The 24,968-nt window shown below is 44.3% G+C and overlaps 1 protein-coding gene across 4 annotated transcripts in view; it reads left to right on the forward strand.

The window, feature by feature from the left end:
* The window catches only part of LOC111961678 (splicing factor, suppressor of white-apricot homolog), a 135,106-nt gene that overhangs the window by 35,070 nt on the left and 75,068 nt on the right, over positions 1-24,968 (forward strand). For all 4 annotated transcript variants that reach the window (XM_023984120.1, XM_023984122.1, XM_023984121.1 and 1 more), the window contains 4 exons: positions 613-781; positions 10,750-11,080; positions 11,296-11,445; positions 11,563-11,656. In XM_023984120.1, the coding sequence (XP_023839888.1) occupies positions 613-781; positions 10,750-11,080; positions 11,296-11,445; positions 11,563-11,656 (744 nt within the window). The remainder of the gene's footprint in view (positions 1-612; positions 782-10,749; positions 11,081-11,295; positions 11,446-11,562; positions 11,657-24,968) is intronic.

Genomic DNA, 24,968 nt, shown 5'->3' on the forward strand with positions numbered 1-24,968 from the left:
AATTATCTCCCATCTATAGGGGCTTTGCCTGTTCATTCCAACCCACAATGTGTCTATTAAATGTTCATATTCAATTTTTTATAGGGTTTAACCATTTGGTAATTGCGCCAATGGTTAGGGTTTTAATGTTCAAAAGCCCATACACTTCTGAATTAATAGCACATTATTGTTAAGTTGTTCTATTCGATGGCACAATTTGGCCTGAGTTCAAAGCATCTCACTTCAAAGTGCTTTAGACCTGAATATCAAGAGAATGCCATCTTTCCTTTAGAAAGTCTGTTCATTGAAAGGGTTTTGATAACTCATATGCCAACTCTTTTTGATTACACCAGATTGCACACCATAAGGCTGGAGACACCATTATAGATCAACAGTATGTTTATAAATTATTCAAAGGCCACACTTATAAATGACTTGCGATAAGTAGGTTATACCACATAACATAGAGGAATATAGCATAAAGAAACAGTTTCTCTGCCTTAACTTGTTGCCCTCACATAAGCTAGAGGTGTCTCACAGTTTCACAACTCTATATCTTCCCATTGTTGAGGGTAATAAAAGAGCTGCTGATTGTTGTTATAAGCCTCCTAACCAGATCTATTTGTGTTGTAGCCTCTCCAAGTCATGGACCCAGACCATCCACTGGCAGCGCTGGTCCGGAAAGCCCGACAGGAACAGAACGGAGCCGCCGCTGCAGCTGCCGCCGCCATGGCAACCAAGCCAGAGGAAGTGCCCGCAGAGCCGGCTGTGCCAGCCACACCAGCAGAGTACACAGCTGACCGTGAGTCCAGTTTCTCATTTATGAGAGTCGAACTGGGCAACTGTGAAATCCAATACCTGAGGAGCATTCATATTGGCTCCGAGGGAGCCTCTTCATCTCAGTTTAGTCCTGGTCCACTTCATTTCTCTTGCCATTTTCTTTTTCATTTCCCTTTCGACACGAGCTCAGTCTCAGACAGGCAGAGTGGCACTCAATTGTCTAGTATTGATCACGGAACCCCTGGAGGCGAAAAGAATGGTCCACTTGTTAGAATTCTCTTTGTTTGAGAGGGATATTGGTGTTCATATCAGATTAGAATGTCTTTTGGGGGAAAGGTACATTGAATCAACAAAATATTGATCAGGCACATGTTCCCACTGGCAAATCTTCAGTTATTCATGTCACAGATTGTGTTCACAAATTGCTGAGATCAACATAAAAGTACCTAGATCAAATATGCCCAGTTTTTCTGATAGAGATTCTGGGCTGTACTTGAGATTGAGATGAACTGGCAGCAGCAGTGTTGAATTGTGCTGATTGATGATGTGGATTGTGGCCAGAGGGACTGTAGCTGTGGAGGGTACCCTGCAGCTCATCGTGGAAAAGCTCATTAACATGGTCTCCTGTAGGCCCATGACTCATTACATTGCTGAAATGTCCTCTACCAGGAGTTCAATAGTAGAAAGCCCTTCACCACTAGAGCAGTGCAATGTTGATCAACCTGAGAAATTCAGCTTGGTCAATACTTTTCCTTGAGGACTGGTCAGCATAGACTGTATCGAGAAGCGATTTTCACCACTTGTCCTTGGGGGATTGTGAGTACATGAAGGTTCTTAACACTTTTCAAAGTCTCAGAGAAGGTATTTTTCACTGATGTGTTTTGGATGTGCTGACAAACTGAATTCTCCTGCTTTTCATTGACTGCAGTGTTTGCTTTGCGCTGAACGCCGGTGGACTGAATCCAAAGCTGTTGTCTGGCCGCCCCACAGATGTGTTTGCTCCCTCTAAATGCAGACATAATTTCCACTTATTTTCCTGCTCTCTTCTGGCTGCAATTTTACAATTTCTCCACCCTAGTGCTACAGGCAATGACCAGTTCTCTCTCGCTTGACCCAACCCCTTGAAGACATCCACTGTTATTCAGCTCATGCACTCTTCATCCTAAGCAACAGACACAGGAACACTCTAACTTTAGCTCAGTGCTCATTGCAGGACTGTACTTTTCCTCAAGCAAATCTAGGGAAAAATTGCAACATCACAGAATCACTAGTCTTGCAGGGCCATCCTTCCAAAGGGTGTCCGAGGCTACAAAATCGCCATTTAATTTGCTTAAATCTTAGCCAGTTTCTCTCGACTGTCTGCATTAATTGTAAGTGATGGATGTTGAAGGTGCTGGGTGTGATATGGGGTGCCAGGCTACCCTATTTGTCCTTGAGAGATGTTCCTCGCAATTTGGCTGTTGTATTTTCCAGGGTCAACCCCGTCTCCCCTCTTTGTCTGAACTGGAAACTGAGAAATTGTCCTGGTGCTTTGGAGAGACAGCTCAAGCTGATGGTACTGATTTGTCTTAATTAACATGACTTGAAGAGCTCCACTGGTTTCATGAGGTGGGAAAGAGAGGGAGGGAGAGCGGTGCTCTGCTTAACACTCCCGACTTTGACACCACTGCCGCCGCCACCACAGCATCACACAGCAGTACAGACATGGATTTTTAATGTGCTGGCTTATGGCGACAAGATAATCATTTTTGAAAGATTTTGCTCCCATAGATCCGACTTTGATTTCTGTGTATGGCGCCAGTTCTCTTGGAGAATCTCTGTAAAACTCAGACTGCAGATGATCAAAGGCACCAAAGGAATAGACTGCTCAATGTGATACTCCAGTATCTGCCAATGAGGCAGGTATTGAATGAGAATTAGGCAAGAGGAGTTAAGACTGTAACAGTTTTGGGCTGTTCTCAACTACCCAGACTCCATAAGAGCTCAGCTTTGGAGCTCCTTTTATGTTGATTTAACTTTGGTAGCGCTTGAAGGTAGGTTGGGCATAGTTCCATTAACCTTGAGTGTTTTGTGGTGTCATCTGTTTGACCTGACACGATCACTTATTCCCTTCCATTCTGCTGGTCTATGGATTCTCTGTTGCAATATTGGAACATTCTACATTCTAATACAGTCATCATGAGGCATATTAGATGATTTGACAACATTTCCTAGAAATTTCGAGAAGCTGTCAAGAATGCACTATGAAGACTGGGCTTTTCTTTCTTAAATCAAATCTAATTGCATTGGTCACATACTTCGTAAACAACAGGTGTAGACTAGCAGTGAAAATCTTACCTTCCCAACAATGCAGAGAGAAAGAAATAATAGAAAAGTAATAACACATAATAATAAATACACAATGAGTAACGATAACTTGGCTCTATACATTGAGTACCAGAGAAGGGTTTATGACTTGGGTGGCTGGAGTATTTAAAACATTTTGGGGGCTTCCTCTGACACTGCCTGATATGGAGTTCCTGGTTGGCAGGGAGCTTGGCCCCAGTGATGTACTGGGCTGTATGCGCTACTCTCTGTAGCGCCTTGCGATCGGATGCCAAGCAGTTGCCATACCAAGCGGTGATGCAGCCATTCAAGATGATCTCAATGGTGCAGCAGTAGAACTTTTTGTACCAAATCTTTTCAGCCTCCTAAGGGGGAAAAGGTGTTGTGTCCTCTTCACAACTGTGTTGTCTGTGGACCATGATAGATCCTTAGTGATGTGGAACAGGGATTACAGGAGGGGTCTAAACACGCACCCCTGAGGGGTCCCCGTGTTGAAGGTCAGTGTGTCGTATGTGTTGTTGCCTACCGTCACCACGTGGGGCGGCCCGTCAAGAAGTCCAGGGTCCAGTTGCAGAGGGAGATGTTCAGTCCCAGGGTCCTTAGGTTAGTGATGAGCTTGGAGGGCACTATGGTGTAGTCACCATGTTTTTAGTGCACGCTTATGTGCTTTGCCGGTAATACTGGAAATCCCAGTAACATATTCCAGTCTGTGTTAGCAAAACAGTCCTGTAGCTTAGCATCCACGAGGGAAAGCTTTGTATCCATTTCTATGCGTGGTCTAAAGTCGATCTAGGGTGTTTTATAAAAAAAAGTTCTCTAGTTGCACAGGTGACATGGAAATTAGCTAAGATGAGTAATTTCTTGTTTGCCTATGGCCCTAAATAGCTCATTGAGTGCGGTCTTAGCGCCAGCATCGGTTTGTGGTGGTAAATAGAAAGCTACTGTAGGAAAAATATTGATAAAAACTCTTTGTAAATAGTATGGTCTACAGCGTACCATAAGGTATTCTAACTCAGGCGAGCAGAACCTCGACACGTCCTTAATAATAAAGATTGCGCACCAGCTGTTGTTGACAAAGAGACACACACCTCTCCCCTTGAGCTTACCCAAGCTTTCTGTCCTGCCGATGCATAGAAAACCAGCTAGATGTAAATTATCCATGTCCTTGTTCAGCCACGACTCCAAGAAACACAGGATATTACAGTTCTTCAGGTCCCGCTGATAGGATAGTCTTGAACGGAGCTCTTCCAGTTTGTTCTCCAGTGATTGTAGAATGGAGGGTAGAGGAGGTTTATTCACTTGTCAACGTAGTTTCATCAGGGTGCCCGCGCTTTGGCCTCGCTTACGCCGCATCTTTCTTCCCCGAGTCTGGGTGACTAGGGCCTGGTCTGGGGTGAGCAGTATGTCCTGCACCGCCGACTCGTTGAAGTAGAAATATTCATCCAAATCGAGGTTAGTGATTGCTGTTCTGATGGCCAGAAGCTTCTTTCAGTCAAAAGAAACAATGGCGGAAACATTATGGCCAAAAAAAGTTACGACCAGCACAGAAAAACACACAAAATAGCACAACTGGTCAGGAGCCCATAAAACGGCAGCTTTCCAATTCAGTGACATTCCTGTTGGGTGACATGCGTCCCTATCTGTTTTGACCTCAGAGGCCCGATGAAGCAATGCAGCCAAGTTGTAACAGTCCACAGACAAGCATCTCACAATACACTGTACTGTATCCATCCACAATGACTCACCAACACTCTGAAGCAGTTTGTCAGTTTCACCCACCCCACTTTAAACAATTGCTACCAGTGAACGTTTTCCCTGATCAACAAGCTGTTACCCTGCAGGTTATGAATCGTTATGCATTCAGTAAGTGGGCTATTTTATTAATCAGCAGATGTTCCCTTGTTCGCAGGCCGACTTTCTGTTTTGCACACTTTTTCATTCCCACTTTTAGTTTTCCCCAAGAGAGCAGCACAGAGATGGAATTTCAAGTTATTCTATTCTATCGCTCCCTGTCTGGTTTGGATTGCAATCCCAGGTTCAGTGCTGCAAGCATCTCACCAGACACAAACTGTCCTGATGGGTATTGATTGGAGACTGTTCTTGAACCTCAACACTACTCGTGGCACTGTGCTCAAGAGGCTGCCCATGAAAATGATTACCATTTGGAGTGGCTGGGGAAGGAGCAGCACTTTGTCTGCTAAAGTATATGGTTTGGAGAGAAAATACTTTTGAGTCAGAAACACACGGCTGTAAGGCTGATCCTGAGGAGCTCTCTTGGCTCTGTGTGGTGTTAAGGTTAGGGGTCAGAGAGAGGCCAGTGGAGGATGATGGATGGATGTGCTGTAACTGTGCTTTCAGAACAGCAGCTCCGCTGCTTAATCCTGCTGTCAAATAACACTCCACCACCTACAGTTGAAGTCGGAAGTTTACATACACTTAGGTTGGAGTCATTAAAACTTGTTTTTCAACCACTCCACAAATTTCTTGTTAACAATCTGTAGTTTTTGCAAGTTGGTTAGGACATCTACTTTGTGCATGACACAAGTAATTTTCAAACAATTGTTTACAGACAGATCATTTCACTTATAATTCACTGTATCACCATTCCAGTGGGTCAGAAGTTTACATACACTAAGTTGACTTGTGGAACAGCTCGGAAAATTCCTGAAAATTATGTCATGGCTTTAGAAGCTTCTGATAGGCTAATTGACATAATTTCAGTCAATTGGAGGTGTACCTGTGGATGTATTTCAAGGCCTACCTTCAAACTCAGTGCCTCTTTGCTTGACATCATGGGGAAATCAAAAGAAATAAGCCAATACCTCATCAAAAAAATTGTAGATCTCCACAAGTCTGGTTCATCCTTGGGAGCAATTTCCAAACGCCTGAAGGTACCACGTTCATCTGTACAAACAATAGTACGCAAGTATAAACACCATGGGAACACGCTGTCGTTATACCGCTCAGGAAGGAGACGCGTTCTGTCTACTAGAGATGAACGTACTTTGGTGTGAAAAGTGCAAATCTATCCCAGAACAACAGCAAAGGACCTTGTGAAGATGCTGGCGGAAACGGGTACAAAGGGTCCTATATCGACATAACCTGAAAGGTCGCTCAGCAAGGAAGAAGCCACTGCTCCAAAACCGCCATAAAAAAGCCAGACTACGGTTTGCAACTGCTCATGGGGACAAAGATCGTACTTTTTGGAGAAATGTCCTCTGGTCTGATGAAACAAAAATAGGCCATAATGTCCATTAAGACCATTGTTATGTTTGGAGGAAAAGGGGGGAGGCTTGCAAGCCGAAAAACACCATCCCAACCATGAAGCACGGGGGTGGCAGCATCATCTTGTGGGGTTGCTTTGCTGCTTGAGGGACTGGTGCACTTCACAAAATAGATGGCATCATGAGGTAGGAAAATTATGTGGATATATTGAAGCAACATTTTCAAACATCAGTCAGGAAGTTAAAGCTTGGTCGCAAATGGGTCTTAGAAATGGACAATGACTCCAAGCATAGCCCCAAGTTGTGGCAAAATGGCTTAAGGACAACAAAGTCAAGATAATGGAGTGGCCAACACAAAGCCCTGAACTCAATCCTATAGAAAATTTGTGGGCAGAATTGAAAAAGCGTGTGCGAGCAAGGAGGCCTACAAACCTGACTCAGTTACACTAGCTCTGTCAGGAGGAATGGGCCAAAATTCACCCAAATTATTGTGGGATGCTTGTGGAAAGCTACCTGAAACGTTTGACCCAAGTTAAACAATTTAAAAGCAATGCTACCAAATACTAATTGAGTGTATGTAAACTTCTGACCCACTGGGAATGTGATGAAAGAAATAAAAGCTGAAATAAATCATTCTCTATTATTATTCTGACATTTCACATTCTTAAAATAAAGTGGTGATCCTAACTGACCTGAGACAGGACATTTTTACCAAGATTAAATGTCAGGAATTGTGAAAAACTGAGTTTAAATGTATTTGGCTAAGGTGTATGTAAACTTCTGACTTCAACTGTAACTGAGCAGCATGGACATGGCCCTCTTCAGTCCTCCTTCTCTGTCTTTGTCTCTCTCTGTCTTTGTCTCTCTCTCTCTCTCTTTCCTTCCTTTCCTATGTTTTGTATTTTCATCTCATTCTTGTATATAACAATAGAAAAGATTAGCATCTTTCAATGAATCCTAACCATTGACTCGGCATCAAGAGGGATGGAGCAAATAAATATAAACCATGTGAATGATGGCTCTCCTACAGGTTTCAAGCCTTGTGCATATTGGATGGTCTTCATAACAGTCGACCAGAGCGGTGACTAATGAGTTAATATCATCCAGTTTTCCCTTTTGACAAGACAAGCCTCTCTTTCCCCCTCTTCATTGCTTCCTCTTCCTCCCTCCTTCCCGCCATCCTTTCTGCTTCCCTTTTTCTGTCTCTCTCCATCCTGTACGCTCCATCAGGGAGGGAAACCACTTCCACAGTAGAAGACCCTGTAGAGTATATAATGCACAGATCAGCAGGCTCAGACACACTCGCACAGACACAAAGCTGTATGCTGAACCGGAAGCCCTCATCCTCCAACTCCCACAATTTTGCTTTTAGTAGTTAGTATTTATTAGGATCCCCATTAGCTGCTGCCAAAGCTTCCTGGGGTCCAAACCGGAATAAACCTATTACGTCACAACAACCTACATCATAAATAAAACAATACATCATACAAGACATTATTACATTATTATTATTATTATTATTATTATTAAAACAAAGACAATATAAAATGTACAATACTACAATAATACAATATTACAATGTGTGATTGTTTGTGTGTGTGCGTATGCGTCCATGTCTCCACAGTGCCGTGAGGTATTGTTTTATCGGTTTTAATCTGATTTTACTGCTTGAGGTACTTGATGTGGAAGAGTTCCATGTAGTCATGGCTCTATGAAGTACTGTGCGTTATTCAAGCTTGATGATGAGTTGGTTATTTGAATCAGCTGTGTAGTGCTAGGGAAAAAAACAAAACGTGCACCCAGGGGAAACCCAAGACCGAGTTTGGGAACCCCACCATTAAAGAACACCCTCTGTGTTCCGTTAGACAGGTAACTTTCGATCCACAATTTGGCACAGGGTGTAAAGCCATAACACATGTTTTTTAGCAGTAAACTATGATCGATAATGTCAAGCTGCACTTTTTAGTCTAATAAAACAGCTCCCACAATCATCTTATTATTAATTTCTTTCAGCCAAACATTTGTCAGTGCCCTTCCTTATAAGCATGCTGAAAGTTAGTTGTTAATTTGTTTACTGTGAAATAGCATTGTTTCTGGTCAAACACAATTTTGTACAAAAGTTTAGAAAGGGTCGGTAATAGGCTGATTGGCCGGCTGTTTGAACCAGTAAAGGGTGCTTTGCTATTCTTGGGTAGCGGAATTACTTTTTTTTTCTCTCCAGGTCTGGGAGCGCCCAATTTCCTGTAGGCTTAGATTGAAGGGATATAGTCCGCCACCACCATCAGTCATTTTCCCTCCAAGTTGTCATTACCATGTGGTTTGTCATTGTTGACAGTCAACAATATTTTTTTCACCTCTTCCACACTCAATTTGGTGAATAAAAAATTACAATGCTTGTCTTTCATAATTTGGTCAGTTATGCATGGATATAAAGGTTCAGAGTTTTCTTCTTGCCATGTCATGCCTAAGTTTGCGAATCTTGCCAATGAAAACTCATTAAAGTAGTTGGCAATATCAAAGGTTTTTGTGATGAATGAGCCATCTAATTTAATGGATGGTGCTGAATTAGCTTTTTTTCCCAAAATATAAGGTGATTTATTATTCTGATGGCTAGCAGTATCAAACAGAATGTGAAAACTCAACTTAATACAGTTACAGTCGATCTCGTTATGGTTGTGATTCTGAGCAGTCAAGAAATAAGTCTTAGTGAGGGGACCATTTTAGATGAAGGTGCCATTTTGAGCGACCTCGCACTGATCACCACAGCCACAAATCATGACAAACACCCCTCCCCCCCTCTTGCTGCTGTTGCCATTGGCAGTGAGTTTACAGAATTTGTTAATACAGTCTGATAGCTGATGTGAGTGCAAATTTGCCGGCTCAAGGTTGTCAGAACAAACCTGGTTAGAACCTCCTAGGATCAATTATTACACCTAAAAATAGCTAATTGTCATTGCAAACACAGTCAGTTTGACACTTACACAATTGGCATTTCCCAATTACCTACCCACAGTAACAGTATGAGCCAAACTTTGACTTGCACCAGGGAACCCTTTGACTTGCACCAGGGAACCCTTTGACTTGCACCAGGGAACCCTTTGACTTGCACCAGGGAACCCTTTGACTTGCACCAGGAACCCTTTGACTTGCACCAGGAACCCTTTGACTTGCACCAGGAACCCTTTGACTTGCACCAGGAACCCTTTGACTTGCACAGGAACGATTTGACTTGCACCAGGAACCCTTTGACTTGCACACAGGACCCTTTGACTTGCACCAGGGAACCTTTGACCTGCACCGGAACCCTTTGACTGCACGGGAACCCTTTGACTGCACCAAGGGAACCCTTGACCTGCACCGGGAACCTTTGACCTGCACCGGGAACCCTTTGACCTGCACCGGAACCCTTTGACTGCACCAGGAACCCTTTGACTTGCACCAGGGAACCCTTTGACTTGCACCAGGGAACCCTTTGACTTGCACCAGGAACCCTTTGACTTGCACCAGGGAACCCTTTGACTTGCACCAGGAACCCTTTGACTTGCACCAGGGAACCCTTAGCACGGTGACGTACCACACCTTTATATTTCCCTGGCTCCCCATACTCCTTTCCCACGGATGTTAGTTTCTTCTCCGCACTGAGTCTGGATCTGAGTACCTCCCTGACTTCAATGATGGCTGTCTCAGACTGAAGTATGTAGCAAATGATGAGATCAGCAGAATAATTAAGTTTGAGTCAGTCAACCTTTTATATAGCCTATTTTCTTGTTTCTTTCTTCCCCTTTGAAAATATAATCTGAACACTTATGAGTGAATCTGTCAGTTGTTTTATTCATAACCTGTGTTGATCCCAGTCGGTATGCCAGTATGATTTCTTATTCCTGCTGTAAATGACTTTCTCTGAGCTGCTGATATGCTTGATTGAGTCTGAAATGGGTAGTGGGATTGTAATGATAGGCTTTGGAAATGAGTCTTTGCAAATTGTTTTTGATTTCTGCTTTTAAACACATTATGATTTCCAACAAGCTGATCCTAATTATTCTTGTTGGGCCAGAAGAAAAGAATGTTCCCCTTGTTTCCCCATCCTCAACTGACAAAGTACATTTCATTAATTGGACAGCAATCAGGAATAGATTATTAAACATTTTAATTTCTATCAACGTGGAGTTGAGCGAGCAGTCCTCTGTGAGCGAGGCTAAGATTTTATTAGAAATGAGGTCAGACTTAAATGTATATATATATGTTACCCCGCTCAGCACTGCAGCACACGCACACACTCTAAGCAGGCCTGTCCCATCCAGTGCTGACTTACGTCTGCTTGTTAACAGGGGAGACAGGCAAAAATACATGCAATTAAAGTATTGGCATGAATTCCTTTTTGAGCCGTGAGCTATTTTGAGATGTTAATTGATCATCACCTCTCTCTCTGACCTCTCCACAGCTAACATGGCAGCAATGTATTATGGGTACTGCATGCTACCTGATGGGACCTACTGCCTGGCTCCGCCTCCCCCAGGGATAGATGCCAACGCTTACTACAGCTCCCTACCCTCTGGTAGCATGCTGGCCGCGCCCTCTTACTCTGGAGCCCCGCCCCCTCCAGGGACCACGCCCCCTCCACCTCCTGAGCCAACCACACGGTTCATCTACACGGCACCTCCGACTACATTTCCCATTATCCCACCGCCAACTACAGTTCCCAGCCAGGTCCCAGTCTTTCTCTCAACTCCTCCTGCTCCTGTTGTACCTGCTGCTGTCATACCAGAGAACAGGTGTGTGGTGTGGACAGTTATTGGAGAGAAGTGGATATATTTTTTTCTCGATCCTTATACTACCTATTTTTCCCCCACATAATGTGATGCATTGCTAAGCAAGTTTCTTTCTCTTGCCTCTCTCTCTCTCTCTCTCTCTCTCTCTCTCTCTCTCTCTCTCTCTCTCTCTCTCTCTCTCTCTCTCCGTCTCTGCTTATCTTTCTCTCTTAAATCAGTTCGCGGCCCCCTGCTCAAGTTGCTGTGGCAGCGCCGGCCATCATTCCCCCTCCCCCTGACATCCAACCGGTTATTGACAAGCTGGCTGAGTACGTAGCCAGGAACGGTGTCAAGTTTGAGACCAGCGTCCGCGTCAAGAATGACCCGAGGTGAGCAGAAACAGACACTGCTCTTCTCCTTACTGAATAAAGATGAACGGCTCACAATGTACTATTTGTTTAATATAATGGCTGTAGATCTTATGTGTGTTTCCATCTCCAACACAGGTTTGACTTTCTGCAGTCCTGGAACCAGTACAACACCTATTATGAGTTCAAGAAGCATTACTTCATGAAGAAAGAGGGAATCAGCCTGCCTGAGGTATTATTGTCCTCTGCTTCCCTTTTCCCTCTCTCTGAGCAGTGTGCGTTTAATACCATTTTGCTTGAAATAATTATATACCCTCTGGGGATGTGATGGATCTTAAGTCAATATTGCCTTTCATTCACTGAAATTCTCTCCAGGTTGCTTTTTAAAAGGCTCTAAAGCATTGGAAGGCCGTGGCTCTTAGGCTTTCATGCTTGAGATCAGAGATCATCAATTGTATGTGCATAAAGTGCCTCTCATGCTGTCCAGATATCAAAAGGCCTGCCTGCCCTTGACTCATGTGTACGCTCCGGGGTTACTGGGGGAAAAGGAGGCGGTTTAAGTAGTCCGCTTATCATAAACCAAGCCGATTCTACTTAACAAAAGGCTTGTCAAGGCTGTTTGAAAGGTTTGTTTTGCTTACCAGGATCAAATCAAAGTTTATTTGTCACGTGCGCCGAATACAACAGGTGTAGACCTTACAGTGAAATGCTTACTTACAGGCTATAACCAATAGTGCAAAAAAGTATTAGGTGAACAATAGGTAAGTAAAGAAATAAAAACAACCGTAAAAAGACAGTGAAAAACAGTAGCGAGGCTATAAAAGTAGCGAGGCTACATACAGACACCGGTTAGTCAGGCTGATTGAGGTAGTATGTACATGTAGATATGGTTAGTGACTGTGCATATATGATGAACAGAGAGTAGCAGTACCGTAAAGAGGGGTTGGCGGGTGCCTTTGGTGTGGTTTTCTCAATGAATGGCACCTGCCTGTTCAGCTCCTTGATTTAGTCCCCGGGGTGCAGCTCTACCCTCTTCAACACCCTGTCTCTCTCTTTCTCTCACAATATTTCCGTCTCTCTTATCTGATTTTAGTGAGAGGACATTGTTTTTTAAGTATAACAAACCTAAGTCTGTGAATTAACCCTGGACCAAGCAAAGCATTTAGCCATGCAGCCGTGCTTTGTTTTCTTGCTCAATTCCCCGGTTTTATCACAAAACAGATGGATGTCAGGTACTTCTCCATTATTCAACAGAGATGTATTTTTTACCCTCCCCTGGGGTATCGGCCGACCGACTCTCACTGGTACTTTTCTAGTGCTGCGATACGTGTATAAAGTAATAAAAGCTACTTGAAACTCAGTCAACATTTTACATGGCTCATCTCTTGGTAGACATGTATTCAATTGCGTGACATTTGAAAGCCGTTATGAAGAGAATACTGTTCAGTTGTGTTTGGTAATTATTGGAAAAGTGGTTGGCTGGTAATTCTTAATGGGCTCAGGTGGGAGGCAGACGTAAGTACTTTGTAAAGATATTCTAAAACAGAAGATATCAAGGGTGAGCGGTAACAGACAGAGAAACAATTTATTCATCCATTTGCTAGCTAAGTGCTTTAAGTGGTTTATTTGTACCCCTGGCATGAACGATTGCTCGAGCTGATAACATTACAGTAAACAAATTAGCAAACTTTAAAGGCAGGGGAATGATATAAAAAATGTGACTCTGTGCCTTCAAACTTTGATTTTAAAGCACCCAGGCTTTTGGAATGATTGGTCTTCGCCACCTGGTTAAATTAATTTGCTGATCCCAGCCCGTTCCCCGCACAGGATTGAACGTAGATGAAATTGCTTTAAAAGTGTCTCACTGCGCAGGTTGTTAACCTGTGTCAGATTAAATCTCGGCCTTAGTCTTTAACGAGGATGTTGAAGGTATTTACTCCTTGGTTCTCTGTGCACTCTGGGTGAGTTTGTGTAAAAACGGCTAGCTGGAGCTGGTCTGGTCGGTCAGTTGGATATGCCCACACCCATTACAGTGCTTTTGGAAAGTATTCAGATTCCTTGACTTTTTCAACATTTTGTTACGTTCCAGCCTTATTCTAAAATTGATGAAACAAAAAAAAATCCTCATCAAACTACACACACTATCCCATAATGACAAAGCGAAAACAGTTTTTTCGAATTTTTTGCAAATGTATATTTGAAAACAAAAGTCTGCGCTCTGGCTGGGCCACGCAAGGACATTCAGAGACTTGTCCCGAAGCCACTCCTTCATTGTCCTTGCTGTGTGCTTAGGGTTGTTGTCCTGTTGGAAGGTGAATCTTCACCCCAGTCTGGTGACTAGCGGGGTCTCTCAGGGGTAGTGTCTCTCAAGGGAGTAGCCAGGCCAGCTAGGGAAGTATCGGCTGTGGTGGCGCAACAGTGAGGATGGCTCTAGCTTGGTCAGGAGAGTAGCGCCGGTGACTCAGGCCGGGAGGGCCTGGAGTACGCCCTCCTGAGCTCTTCCTGCTCATGACGCAGGTCCTCATATTTTCTCTGCAACTCCCTACTGGAGAGGGTGTGGTCACTCCATGACATGTGGTCACTCCATGACCACAGACGGGCCTGTAGCAGGGCTGGTAATCTCTTAGATGAGAGAGGTGTGTAGGGCCTCGCAGCTCCTCTTCCTCAGGTTCATGATGACTTCGTGAGGTGGGTTGTGACAGTCATCTCTTGGCAAGACGCACAGATTATTTTCGGTGCACCTCAATATCTCAACTATAGCAGGCCAGAATCTGGCGATACGAAAGACCATGTAAAAACTTCAAGCTGGAGCTGGTCTGAGTGGTCGGAATGCCCTCACCCGCTATATACTTAAAATCAAATAACATTTTATTGGTCACATTCACATATTTAGCAGATGTTATTGCGGGTGTAGCGAAATGCTGATTGGTTTGGTTCTGCCCACTATAGTGCTGTCTGGTTAGAACATGATGTTGAGACCCATCACTACTCTGGATGGTCACCACCACACAGACACAGCTGTTTCCATTTGAAAATGTTTTATACACATCAGTAAGGAACAGCATGTCAAAAGTCTGTCAGCAGCACAAAACTTTGCTTCTTCTCAAGACGGAAGATGGCGCGCACTAACTAAAGGTTAGTGAAGGCAGGTGGTATCCTGCAGCACATACAATCGCCCTGATTGGTTGGATGAACAGAGGTGTGAACTTTACTCTCTCTTTCTAACTCACATTTATCTTCTCTGTACCCGCTGTGCTGCTCATATGAGACCAAGACAGTGTGGAAAATAGAAGAACAGTGGATAGGATAGAGAGTGGAACAATGACAAAAGACGTAACGAAACACAAAGAAACAGTGGTGAAAGGGAGACGATGGCAGGGGTGTTACAAGGTKAATTGGGGGAAATGCTATGTGAGTTCCCGCAGAGTAGTTCTGTCTCTATCAGCAGCGTCTGTTTTTATTTGGCGACTGCGGCTGTGATTTCTCTTTCAGTGGAGCAGGGGATCTCTGCTCTCTGGCCTCAGTGGAGTTCTGCTCCCCTGGCTGACTCTCCCACCAGGCTGTCCCTGGCTCTGCAGCAAAATCTGAACAATTTGTTTAATTCATCCAGTGTCTCCATTCCTTAATTAGGCATCCAGCTCAATTAGGAGAAGTGTCAACAGAGATGAAATGATTCAGTCTGGCTGTGGCTGGCCTGGCTGCTTGGTTATATGCCTGGCCACTTTGGCCGGGTTATGTACTGTCTCTCTGCTTAAGGTACCTCTATAAACCCTGCAGTGCACTTGAACTGTCTGATGTATCAGAGCTTAGAATGAACCTCAGATATTCACACTCATCCTCGGTTTAGATTTATATAGATGAATATGGTTACATCTCATCCAGGTAGTTTTTATATGCGTTTGTCTATGTTCATTGACAGTTTTATCATAAGCCACCATTTATTTTGATGATATGTTTCCACCAGAATCATCTCCTCTACGTTTACGTTGTGCTCTATCGTCAATTGCACCTGAGCACTAAAATTCCAGTGTGTATCATATGATGCATGAGCCCATCTCATTCCAAAGCAGACAGTTTATCTGTAACCACTCTCTAATGGATCTTTGTGCAATGCTCTCTCTAAGCTGCATGCATGCGCTGGCTCGCAGCTCCCCGGGACTGCCCCACAGAATAAATATATCAGCCCGCCCAGAGAAGCACGATATTGGAAGTTTTCCCCCATAATTAACACCATCAACGTTTCCCTTTACTGTGGGAATTGTAATTGAATCAACGCAATATTAGCAACTTTCAATGCAACATAACAAAACGAGTGTGTGTTGTAAGCAGAACGCATCGGAGTAGGATTCTATTGCATTAACACGCATGACTCAGCCCATACTCTACACATACTGGTGCGCCATAACCAGTCAGCTTCAGTAGGCCAACAGTAAATGTAAATAGACCATTGCCATATATGGATCTGTGCCATTCACTTTGAACTGGACTGTTTACAGCATGAGTGGTCGTGAGTAGATACGCTTGTTTTGAGATCAAAGCGAGAGCTGCGTATGGGCTTGTTTTGAGATCAAAGCGAGAGCTGCGTATGGGCTTGTTTTGAGATCAAAGCGAGAGCTCGTAATGGGCTTGTTTTGAGATCAAAGCAAGAGCTGCGTGTAGCCACGTGTGCACATTTGTTCATATCCTTTACTAGTTGGTGAGTTATTAGCCCAGTTAAACATAATTTGCAGTCAGCAAAATGGGAGTGGTTGCTTCCTACAAGAGCACAAAACGTCTACATTTCTAGATATCTTTGAAAAGCGAGTCAGGTAAACAGATTTCACACCTGGACTACTACTGTAGGCTGAATGATAGAACAGCTATTTCCATGTTAAAATGTTATGGGATGCGTTTTCTCCAATGTTTTTGATGGTAGGCCACTGTTAGGCCTACATTATGATCAAATAGCCACAGTAGCCTACTTGACCACTGTCTGAAACTGTAACTTTAAGCGGGTACAGCCTCAGTGTTCACAGTAAACGCGTGCTGGAAGTTGCACAGAATCTTTACAACCTTGAAGTTTGTGCTCAGCAGACCTATAGTAAATTGCAGGGAACATTGCTTATATGCCACGCTGAATTAAAGTGCCTATGTGTTGCTCTCCTACCGAATCAGACAGTGTATTACCAACCAACCCCGGGTGCCATTATGACACATTTATTTTTTATTTTTTTACATTTCACCTTTATTTAACCAGGTAGGCCAGTTGAGAACAAGTTCTCATTTACAACTGCGATCTGGCCAAGATAAAGCAAAGCAGTGCGACAACAACAACACAGAGTTGCACATAATGTAGAATAGTAGGGTGGTAGGCAATAAATAGGCCCTAGAGGTGAAAATAATTACAATTTAACATTAATACTGGAGTGAAAGATGTGCAGATGATGATGTGCAAGTAGAGATACTGGGGTGCAAAAGAGCAAGAGGGTAAGTAATAATATGGGGGTGAGGTAGTCGGGTGTGGGGTGTATTTACAGATTGGCTGTGTACAGGTACAGTGATTGGTAAGCTGATCTGACAGCTGATGCTTAAAGTTAGAGAGGGAGATAAGACCCCAGCTTCAGAGATGTTTGCAATTCGTTCCAGTCATTGGCAGCAGAGAACTGGAAAGAAAGGCGGCCAAAGGAAGTGTTGGCTTTGGGGATGACCAGTGCAGTATACCTGCTGGAGCGCGTGCTGCGGGTGGGTGTTGCTATAGTGAACAGTGAGGTGAGATAAGGCGGGGCTTTACCTAGCAAAGAATTCTAGATGACCTGGAGCCAGTGGGTTTGACGACGGATATGTAGTGAGGGCCAGCCAACGAGAGCATACAGGTTGCAGTATGCTCACGTTGGATGGCCCTGACCAGGAATACGACTTTCCCGAAGCGGATCCTCTGTTTGGTCCACCACCCAGGACAATGGATCGGATCCCAGCAGGCGACCCAAAACAACGGCGCCGCCGAAGGGGCAGACAGAACGGTCTTCTGGTCAGGCTCTGTAGACAGGCACATCACCCACCGCTCCCGAGTATACTACTTGCCAATGTCCAGTCTCTTGACAACAAGGTAGACGAAATCCGAGCAAGGGTTGCCTTCCAGAGAGACATCAGAGATTGTAACATTCTCTGTTTCACGGAAACATGGCTCACTCGGGATACGTTATCAGAGTCGGTACAGCCACCTGGTTTCTTCACGCATGGCGCTGACAGAAACAAACATCTCTCTGTTAAGAAGAAGGGCGGGGTTGTATGCCTTTATGATTAATGAGTCGTGGTGTGATCATAACAACATACAGGAACTCAAGTCCTTTTGTTCACCTGACTTAGAATTCCTTACAATCAAATGCTGACTGCATTATCTACCAAGAGAATTCTCTTTGATTATTATCACAGTCGTGTATATCCCCCCCAAGCAAACACCTCGACGGCCCTGAAATAACTTCATTGGACTCTATGTAAACTGAAAACCACATATCCCGAGTCTGCATTTATTGTAGCTGGGGATTTTAACAAGGCTAATCTGAAAACAAGGCTCCCTAAATCTGATTCCACGCTTCAAGATTGCTTCGATCACGTGGACTGGGATATGTTCCGGATAGCGTCGAACAACAACATTGATGTATATGCTGATTCGGTTAGTGAGTTTATTAGCAACTGCATCAATGATGTTGTACCCATGGCGACTATTAACACCTTCCCCAACCAGAAACCGTGTATTGATGGCAGCATTTGCGCAAAACTGAAAGCGACCGGCAACATGACCGAATTCAAACAGTGTAGCTATTCCCTCCGCAAGGCAATCAAACAAGCTAAGCGTCAGTATAGAGACAAAGTAGAGTCGCAATTCAACGGCTCAGACACGAGAGGTATGTGGCAGGGTCTACAGTCAATCACGGACTACAAAAAGAAAACCAGCCCCGTCGCGGACCCCTGCTGTCTTGCTCACAGACAAACTAAACAGCCTCTTTGCTCGCTTTGAGGACAATACAGTGCCACCGACAAGGCGTGCTACCAAAACCTGCGGGCTCTCCTTCACCGCAGCCAACGTGAGAAATATTTTAAACGTGTTAACCCTCGCAAGGCTGCCGGCCCAGCCGGCATCCCTAGCCGCGTCCTCAGAGCATTTACGGACATATTCAATTAATCCCTATCCCAGTCTGCTGTTCCCACATGCTTCAAGAGAGCCACCATTGTTCCTGTTCCCAAGAAAGCTAAGGTAACTGAGCTAAATGACTATTGCCCCGTAGCACTCACTTCCGTCATCATGAAGTGCTTTGAGAGACTAGTCAAGGATCATATCACCTCCACCCTACCTGACACTCTAGACCCACTCCAATTTGCTTACCGCCCTAATAGGTCCACAGATGACTCAATCGCAATCATACTGCACACTGCCCTAACCCATCTGGACAAGAGTAATAGCTATGTAAGAATGCTGTTCATTGACTACAGCTCAGCATTTAACACCATAGTACCCTCCAAACTCATCATTAAGCGCAAGACCCTGGGTCTCGACCCCGCCCTGTGCAACTGGGTCCTGGACTTTCTGACGGGACGCCCCCAGGTGGTGAGGGTAGGAAACAACATCTCCACCCCGCTGATCCTCAACACTGGGGCCCCACAAGGGTGCGTTCTCAGCCCTCTCCTGTACTCCCTGTTCACCCATGACTGCGTGGCCAAGCACGCCTCCAACTCATTCATCAAGTTTGCAGACGACACTACAGTGGTAGGCTGGATTACCAACAACAATGAGACGGTCTACAGGGAGGAGGTGAGGGACCTCGGAGTGTGGTGTCAGGAAAACAACCTCACACTAAACGTCAACAAAACAAAGGAGATGATCGTTGACTTCAGGAAACAGCAGAGGGAGCACCCCCCTATCCACATCGACAGGACAGTAGTGGAGAAGGTAGAAAGTTTTAAGTTCCTCGGCGTACACATCATGGACAAACTGAAATGGTCCACCCACACAGACAGTGTGGTGAAGAAATGTGGCTTGTCACCTAAAACACTCTCAAACTTCTACAGATGCACAATCGAGAGCATCCTGTCGGGCTGTATCACCGCCTGGTACGGCAACTGCTCTGCCCACAACCGTAAGGCTCTCCAGAGGGTAGTGAGGTCTGCACAATGCATCACCGGGGGCAAACTACCTGCCCTCCAGGACACCTACACCACCCGATGTCACAGGAAGGCCARAAAGATCATCAAGGACAACAACCACCCGAGCCACTGCCTGTTCACCCCGCTATCATCCAGAAGGCGAGGTCAGTACAGGTGCATCAAAGCTGACACCGAGAGACTGAAAAACAGCTTCTATCTCAAGGCCATCAGACTGTTAAACAGCCATCACTAACATTAAGTGACTGCTGCCTACATACTGACTCAAATCTCTAGCCACTTAATAATTAAAAATTGGATGTAATAAATGTATCACTAGTCACTTTAAACAATGCCACTTTATATAATGTTTACATACCCTACATTACTCATCTCATATGTATATACTGTACTCTATACCATCTATTGCATCTTGCCTATGCTGTTCGGCCATCACTCATTTATATGTACATATTCTAAATCATTCCTTTACACTTGTGGATATAAGGTAGTTGTTGTGAAATTGTTAGATTACTTGTTAGATATTACTGCATGGTCAGAACTAGAAGCACAAGCATTTCGCTACACTCACATTAACATCTGCTAATCATGTGTATGTGACCAATAAAATTTGATTTGATTGGATATTGTAGTATATGGGGATTTGGTGACAAAATTGATGGTACTGTGATAGACTACATCCAATTTGCTGAGTAGAGTGTTGGAGGCTGTTTTGTAAATGACATCGCCAAAGTCAAGGATCGGTAGGATAGTCAGTTTTACGAGGGTATGTTTGGCGGCATGAGTGAAGGAGGCTTTGTTGCGAAATAGAAAGCCGATTCTAGATGTCATTTTGGATTGGAGATGCTTAATGTGAGTTTGGAACGACAGTTTACAGTCTGACCAGACACCTAGGTATTTGTATTTGTACACATCTTTTATTCCAGGCTTTTATCCCAGGCTTTTCATGTGTTGTCTCTCTGAGCCAGAGGTTGGAAAGGCAGTGTGAGTTCAGGGAGAGGCCAGTGGAAGATGTAGGTGGAGAGGAAACAGGTCTGTTCTCATTCACTGTCAATCATTAGGCCTAAGTAACTCAGTCATCACCTCCTAAGGGTAACTTGGCAGCATATTCACACTCAGGGAGTTGTTGTCCCATTGTCACTCAACAGTCAACTGCATTCTGCTGCCCCCGAGTATGAAATTAATCTGAAATATGGATGAATGTTCGCATTGTGCTGGTATTGGACTGACAATGCCTACGTGCCTTATTTACAGTATAGTCCAGTAGCATCATCTCACACTCCCCTAGCCTTGTATAACCCAACTGCTACCATTTTGATGCAGCCTTGTGGTTCAGCGGGTGTTGAATAGCTGAACACCTGTGTCACATTCCTGTAAAGCTCTCCGGGCAACATTACTGTTCAACCACTCTAGTTGTGCACAGGGAACTCATTTGCTCTGTTTTCCCCCCCCCCCCCCCCCCATCATGGTTGCCAGTTCACTGAGCATGATGACTCACATTTATATTTGTTTTCCTCGTTGTGTCTCAGCAGTGCTACCATCAGAAACATTGTGTGCAAAAAAATACAAATAATCTTACATGCGCCGGTTTGGGAGTTGTAGAGGCTGGCTGTAGAGGCTGGCTGTAGAGGCTGGCTGTAGAGGCTGCTGTGATTTTCCATTGTTGCGTCGTGTCGTGTTTCCTTTAGGTTTGAGAAAGTGAAAGGTCATTCGAGATCAAGTGATTAGTTTGACATAGTTTTAACTCAACATATTTAATGTTACCAGAGTCTGCTACCAGAGTCTGAAGGCCTCAGTTAAGCAGTGGTCAAATGTAGGCTTGAAGTTTTTCACCCACTTTGGGGAACCATTTGTCATCTGCCAAATAGAATCCATTAACTTGTCTCAGTCCGGGGAGAGAGAAATTTGTAGTATGGAGTCCGTACTCTGTCACAAAGCAGGCTGCACCCACAGGCAAACCAAGCGACCAACTAACAAGCTTATCCATAAACTATGAGGTATGCTGGTGATTTGGGGAACAGCTATATGGGATGCAGCCTCTCTCATTTGTATTATTAATCTGGTTTTCATATTTATTGGAGAAAAAAAAGGTCTGTGAAATCAATTAAAGGAGGCATCAGCCAGTGATTGGGCTTGTTGTGGCCCTGCCTCTGTGGCTTGTCAGATTGGTCTTGACAGCACCAGCCACCAGTTCCACTACTATATAAATTAGTCTTGTTCTGTGAACTCGTTTAGCTGGGATGATGATTGTCTGTAGCGCAGCCTTAGTTTTGTGTGGCGGTTGCTCCCATCAATTTAATGGTTGTGTGTTTTCTTCTCATTGTTGATCCTCGGTGGTGTAATCACTCCGCCTGCTGCCATGTCGGCACTAAGCTATAATCATCAATATTGTTTTTCTGTTGCTTGCGCTGATGGTCGAGATAGCTGCTGCTTCAACCCAGCAGAGGTTTGGCAGCAATCTCAGTGTTTTACTAAAATGATGGGCTTTTGGCTGGAGCTTAATGAAAAGTGGGAAGCATCTGTGGGCCTCCAGACATCTTCAACAGATCTCCTATTATTTATGAAAAAGTTGCAGAGAATTGTTCTACAATATGAGCCAGGTATAAGTGACTCATAAAATGAATATAATGTTATTATAGCTTGAATTAAAGCAAGGGGAACTACAAGAATGTTCCAAATGCACCCTGTCTGGGTACTACACAATTACATACTTCACATCACCCTGCTTGTAAGGTGCATGAAATAGGTGTTCTCCTCTCAGTACTAACTATGAATATAGAATATGTTCATTCTAACAGTTGGCTGGAGCAGCTTGTGTCTGAATATAATGCTAAATCCACAGCTCTGCTCCGTTCTCCCTAGCCTGAGCACCCGAGTGTTTGGCAGATGCTGCCAATCTTTAAGGTGCTCTTTTGACTTTGTAAATGAAGGCTCCCATTTTGACTATTCATTAAAAACAATTTGACCTTAGGCGTGATTGCTACATTCGCTTTCAGTCCAAACAGATTGAAGAAAGAGAGACAGTGAAAGAAAAAGATTAAACATCCCCCCAGTGTTCTAAGTTGTTTGTGTTTTGCTGACAATTTCACCAATGAACCAGAAGGAAACACATTTGCCTTGTCACATGTGCACGCACACACACACACACAAACACTCATGCGCGCACACACACACCTAAACTTACACAAACACACACACGTACACGTTCTGCAATATCCATAGTTCGATTACTGACTGGGTCCAGGGTTCCCAATGATCACTGGAATATTAACAATTTTGAGGCAGTTAAGTTACAGCAGAAAATACCTGATAATGGAACCAGAGGTGGATGCAGGCAGCAGGGAGTTTTTTGGAGGGCTAGCTAGAGTGAGAGCAGAGAGAGAGCGATGTAGTTCTGTTGTAGAGTATCTCTCCAGGGACAGCTTGGCTTCTGGGACTTCAGCTGGTTCCTGCTGAATAAGATTAGCCTTATTATAGCTTGTAGCTCTCCCTCAAAGCCTTGTTCTACACGGTGAAACACATTTTAGATGGGAACATTTTAAACTCTCTTTCTCCCACTTTTATTGCAGTGTTCTGTAGTGTTGTTTTGTGGTTGTGTGTCACTACTGGCTTGATGAGCAGATAGAATACATGATCAACTACTGCTGTGTGTGTGAGCTTCACTTTAAAGCTAGGGCTAACCTAATGCTGTTAAAAACAATCCACACACACAAACAAACACATTCTGTACAGACACACTCACACACTTCCTCTCATGCACACACACACACACACACACATCTTTTTCATGATGCACCACTGGTGTCTGCAGTTTAGGGCCTTGTTTACAGGCTACTCATGATGCGTCATCCTTAGTTAGCTTTTGGCTGTCGCAGTCCCTCCACTCCTGTCTCCACCAGCTGCTGGGGCTGCAGGCCTGACTTTGGTGCCTCCTTGCTGGGTTGCGGATGTCCACTCTCTCTGGCAGTGGTGTCCCACCCCAGGGCCAACCACATTGCATGGCTGCCTCTGTCCCTGCCTGTCCTCCCTCCAGCTCCAGACTCCATCAAAGGACCCAAGTGACACAGTGGTGGGGAGAGTAGTGGGAACCTGATTCATCAATATTTCACAGATATTTCCCCCACTACTGCTTTGTCAAATTCAAGGGAAATGTCCTTTCAAGCTGCTTCTCCGAATAGACATTTTCAGTAGAGAGAATAGTGCCTGACTTGCTTTGTTTTACCCTCTTCCAGACTCTATCCTTCTCCCTCCTCTCCTCCACTCTACACCTCTACTGCATCCTTTCATACTGTAAAGTCTCTGATCCACAGGAGTGAGTACTATGCCCACTCCTTCTCTCCCTTCCCCCCCCCTCCCTTCCTCTCTCTCTCTCTCTCCCCTCCAGTGACGGAGGTCAATTCATCACCTTCCTTAAGCCATTCGTTCTCCCGCCTGACTTTAAAGCTCGGTTAGTCTCGTGGCAGAAACCATTGTTCTTGATTTGTGCCTGCGTCTGTGTGACTCTCCTCTGCCGGTACGTGAGAGAGCCTTTGAAGGGCCAAGACGAGGGGGAAAACCTCCGCGTCCCTGAACACAAGTGGTTCAGTTAATTCTCTCTCCTTTCTTTAGCTTTCCTTTTCTTTTCTCTTTCCTTTTTTTTTGTTGTGTCCCAGTTCCTTAGTTGAAGTAGTAGCACCACCTCTCTTAGACACTGTGTGATGACATATGATGTTTGATGCATTCAGATCCCGTATCTCTTTTTTTCTCACCTCAGGCCCCTGTTAATGAGGTATGGTAAGTCAGTACTGACTTACATGGACAATTGGGAACTTAGAAATCTCTGACTTCTGACTTCAGTGCATTCAACATAACTGGGAACTCTGAAAAAAATCATCTCAGACTGGGGAAAAATAGTTTTGAACGGTCATCCAAATCGGAATTCCAAGTCAAACTCTGGTATCTTTCTAGAACTCTGACTTGAACATCACAAACGTCATGATTTGACCTCGTTTTTTCCTGAGTTCCCAGTTGTCTTGAAAGCACCAGAAGTCCATCAGGACTTGCCAGACAGTGACATTAAACGCCCACACCAGTAGAAATCCACTTTTTCGAGCTGAGAGACGATGGCCAAAGCCTACCCATGATGTTCCACAATGATGTAACTCAATAAATCATCGTTTTCAGTCAAAGTATGATATATTTTGGCTTGAAGTGCCAAATCAGAATGTGTGACTTTGGATGTTTCTGTTTCTGTGAGTCTTGCATGTCTTTTCTTACGAGATGACGTGCAAATTCTTTTGAGCCTATGTTTTATTTCAGGGCTGTTTTATTTAAATGTTAACAGCCACTATCATGGCAATGGTTATTAATCAGAAACGCTTGCTGCAAAGTTCTTCCAGGTAGTTGAGGCCTAGGCTGTCAGCTAC

This window comes from Salvelinus sp. IW2-2015, linkage group LG4q.1:29 (genome assembly GCF_002910315.2).
Source record: "Salvelinus sp. IW2-2015 linkage group LG4q.1:29, ASM291031v2, whole genome shotgun sequence".
NCBI lineage: Eukaryota > Metazoa > Chordata > Actinopteri > Salmoniformes > Salmonidae > Salvelinus > Salvelinus sp. IW2-2015.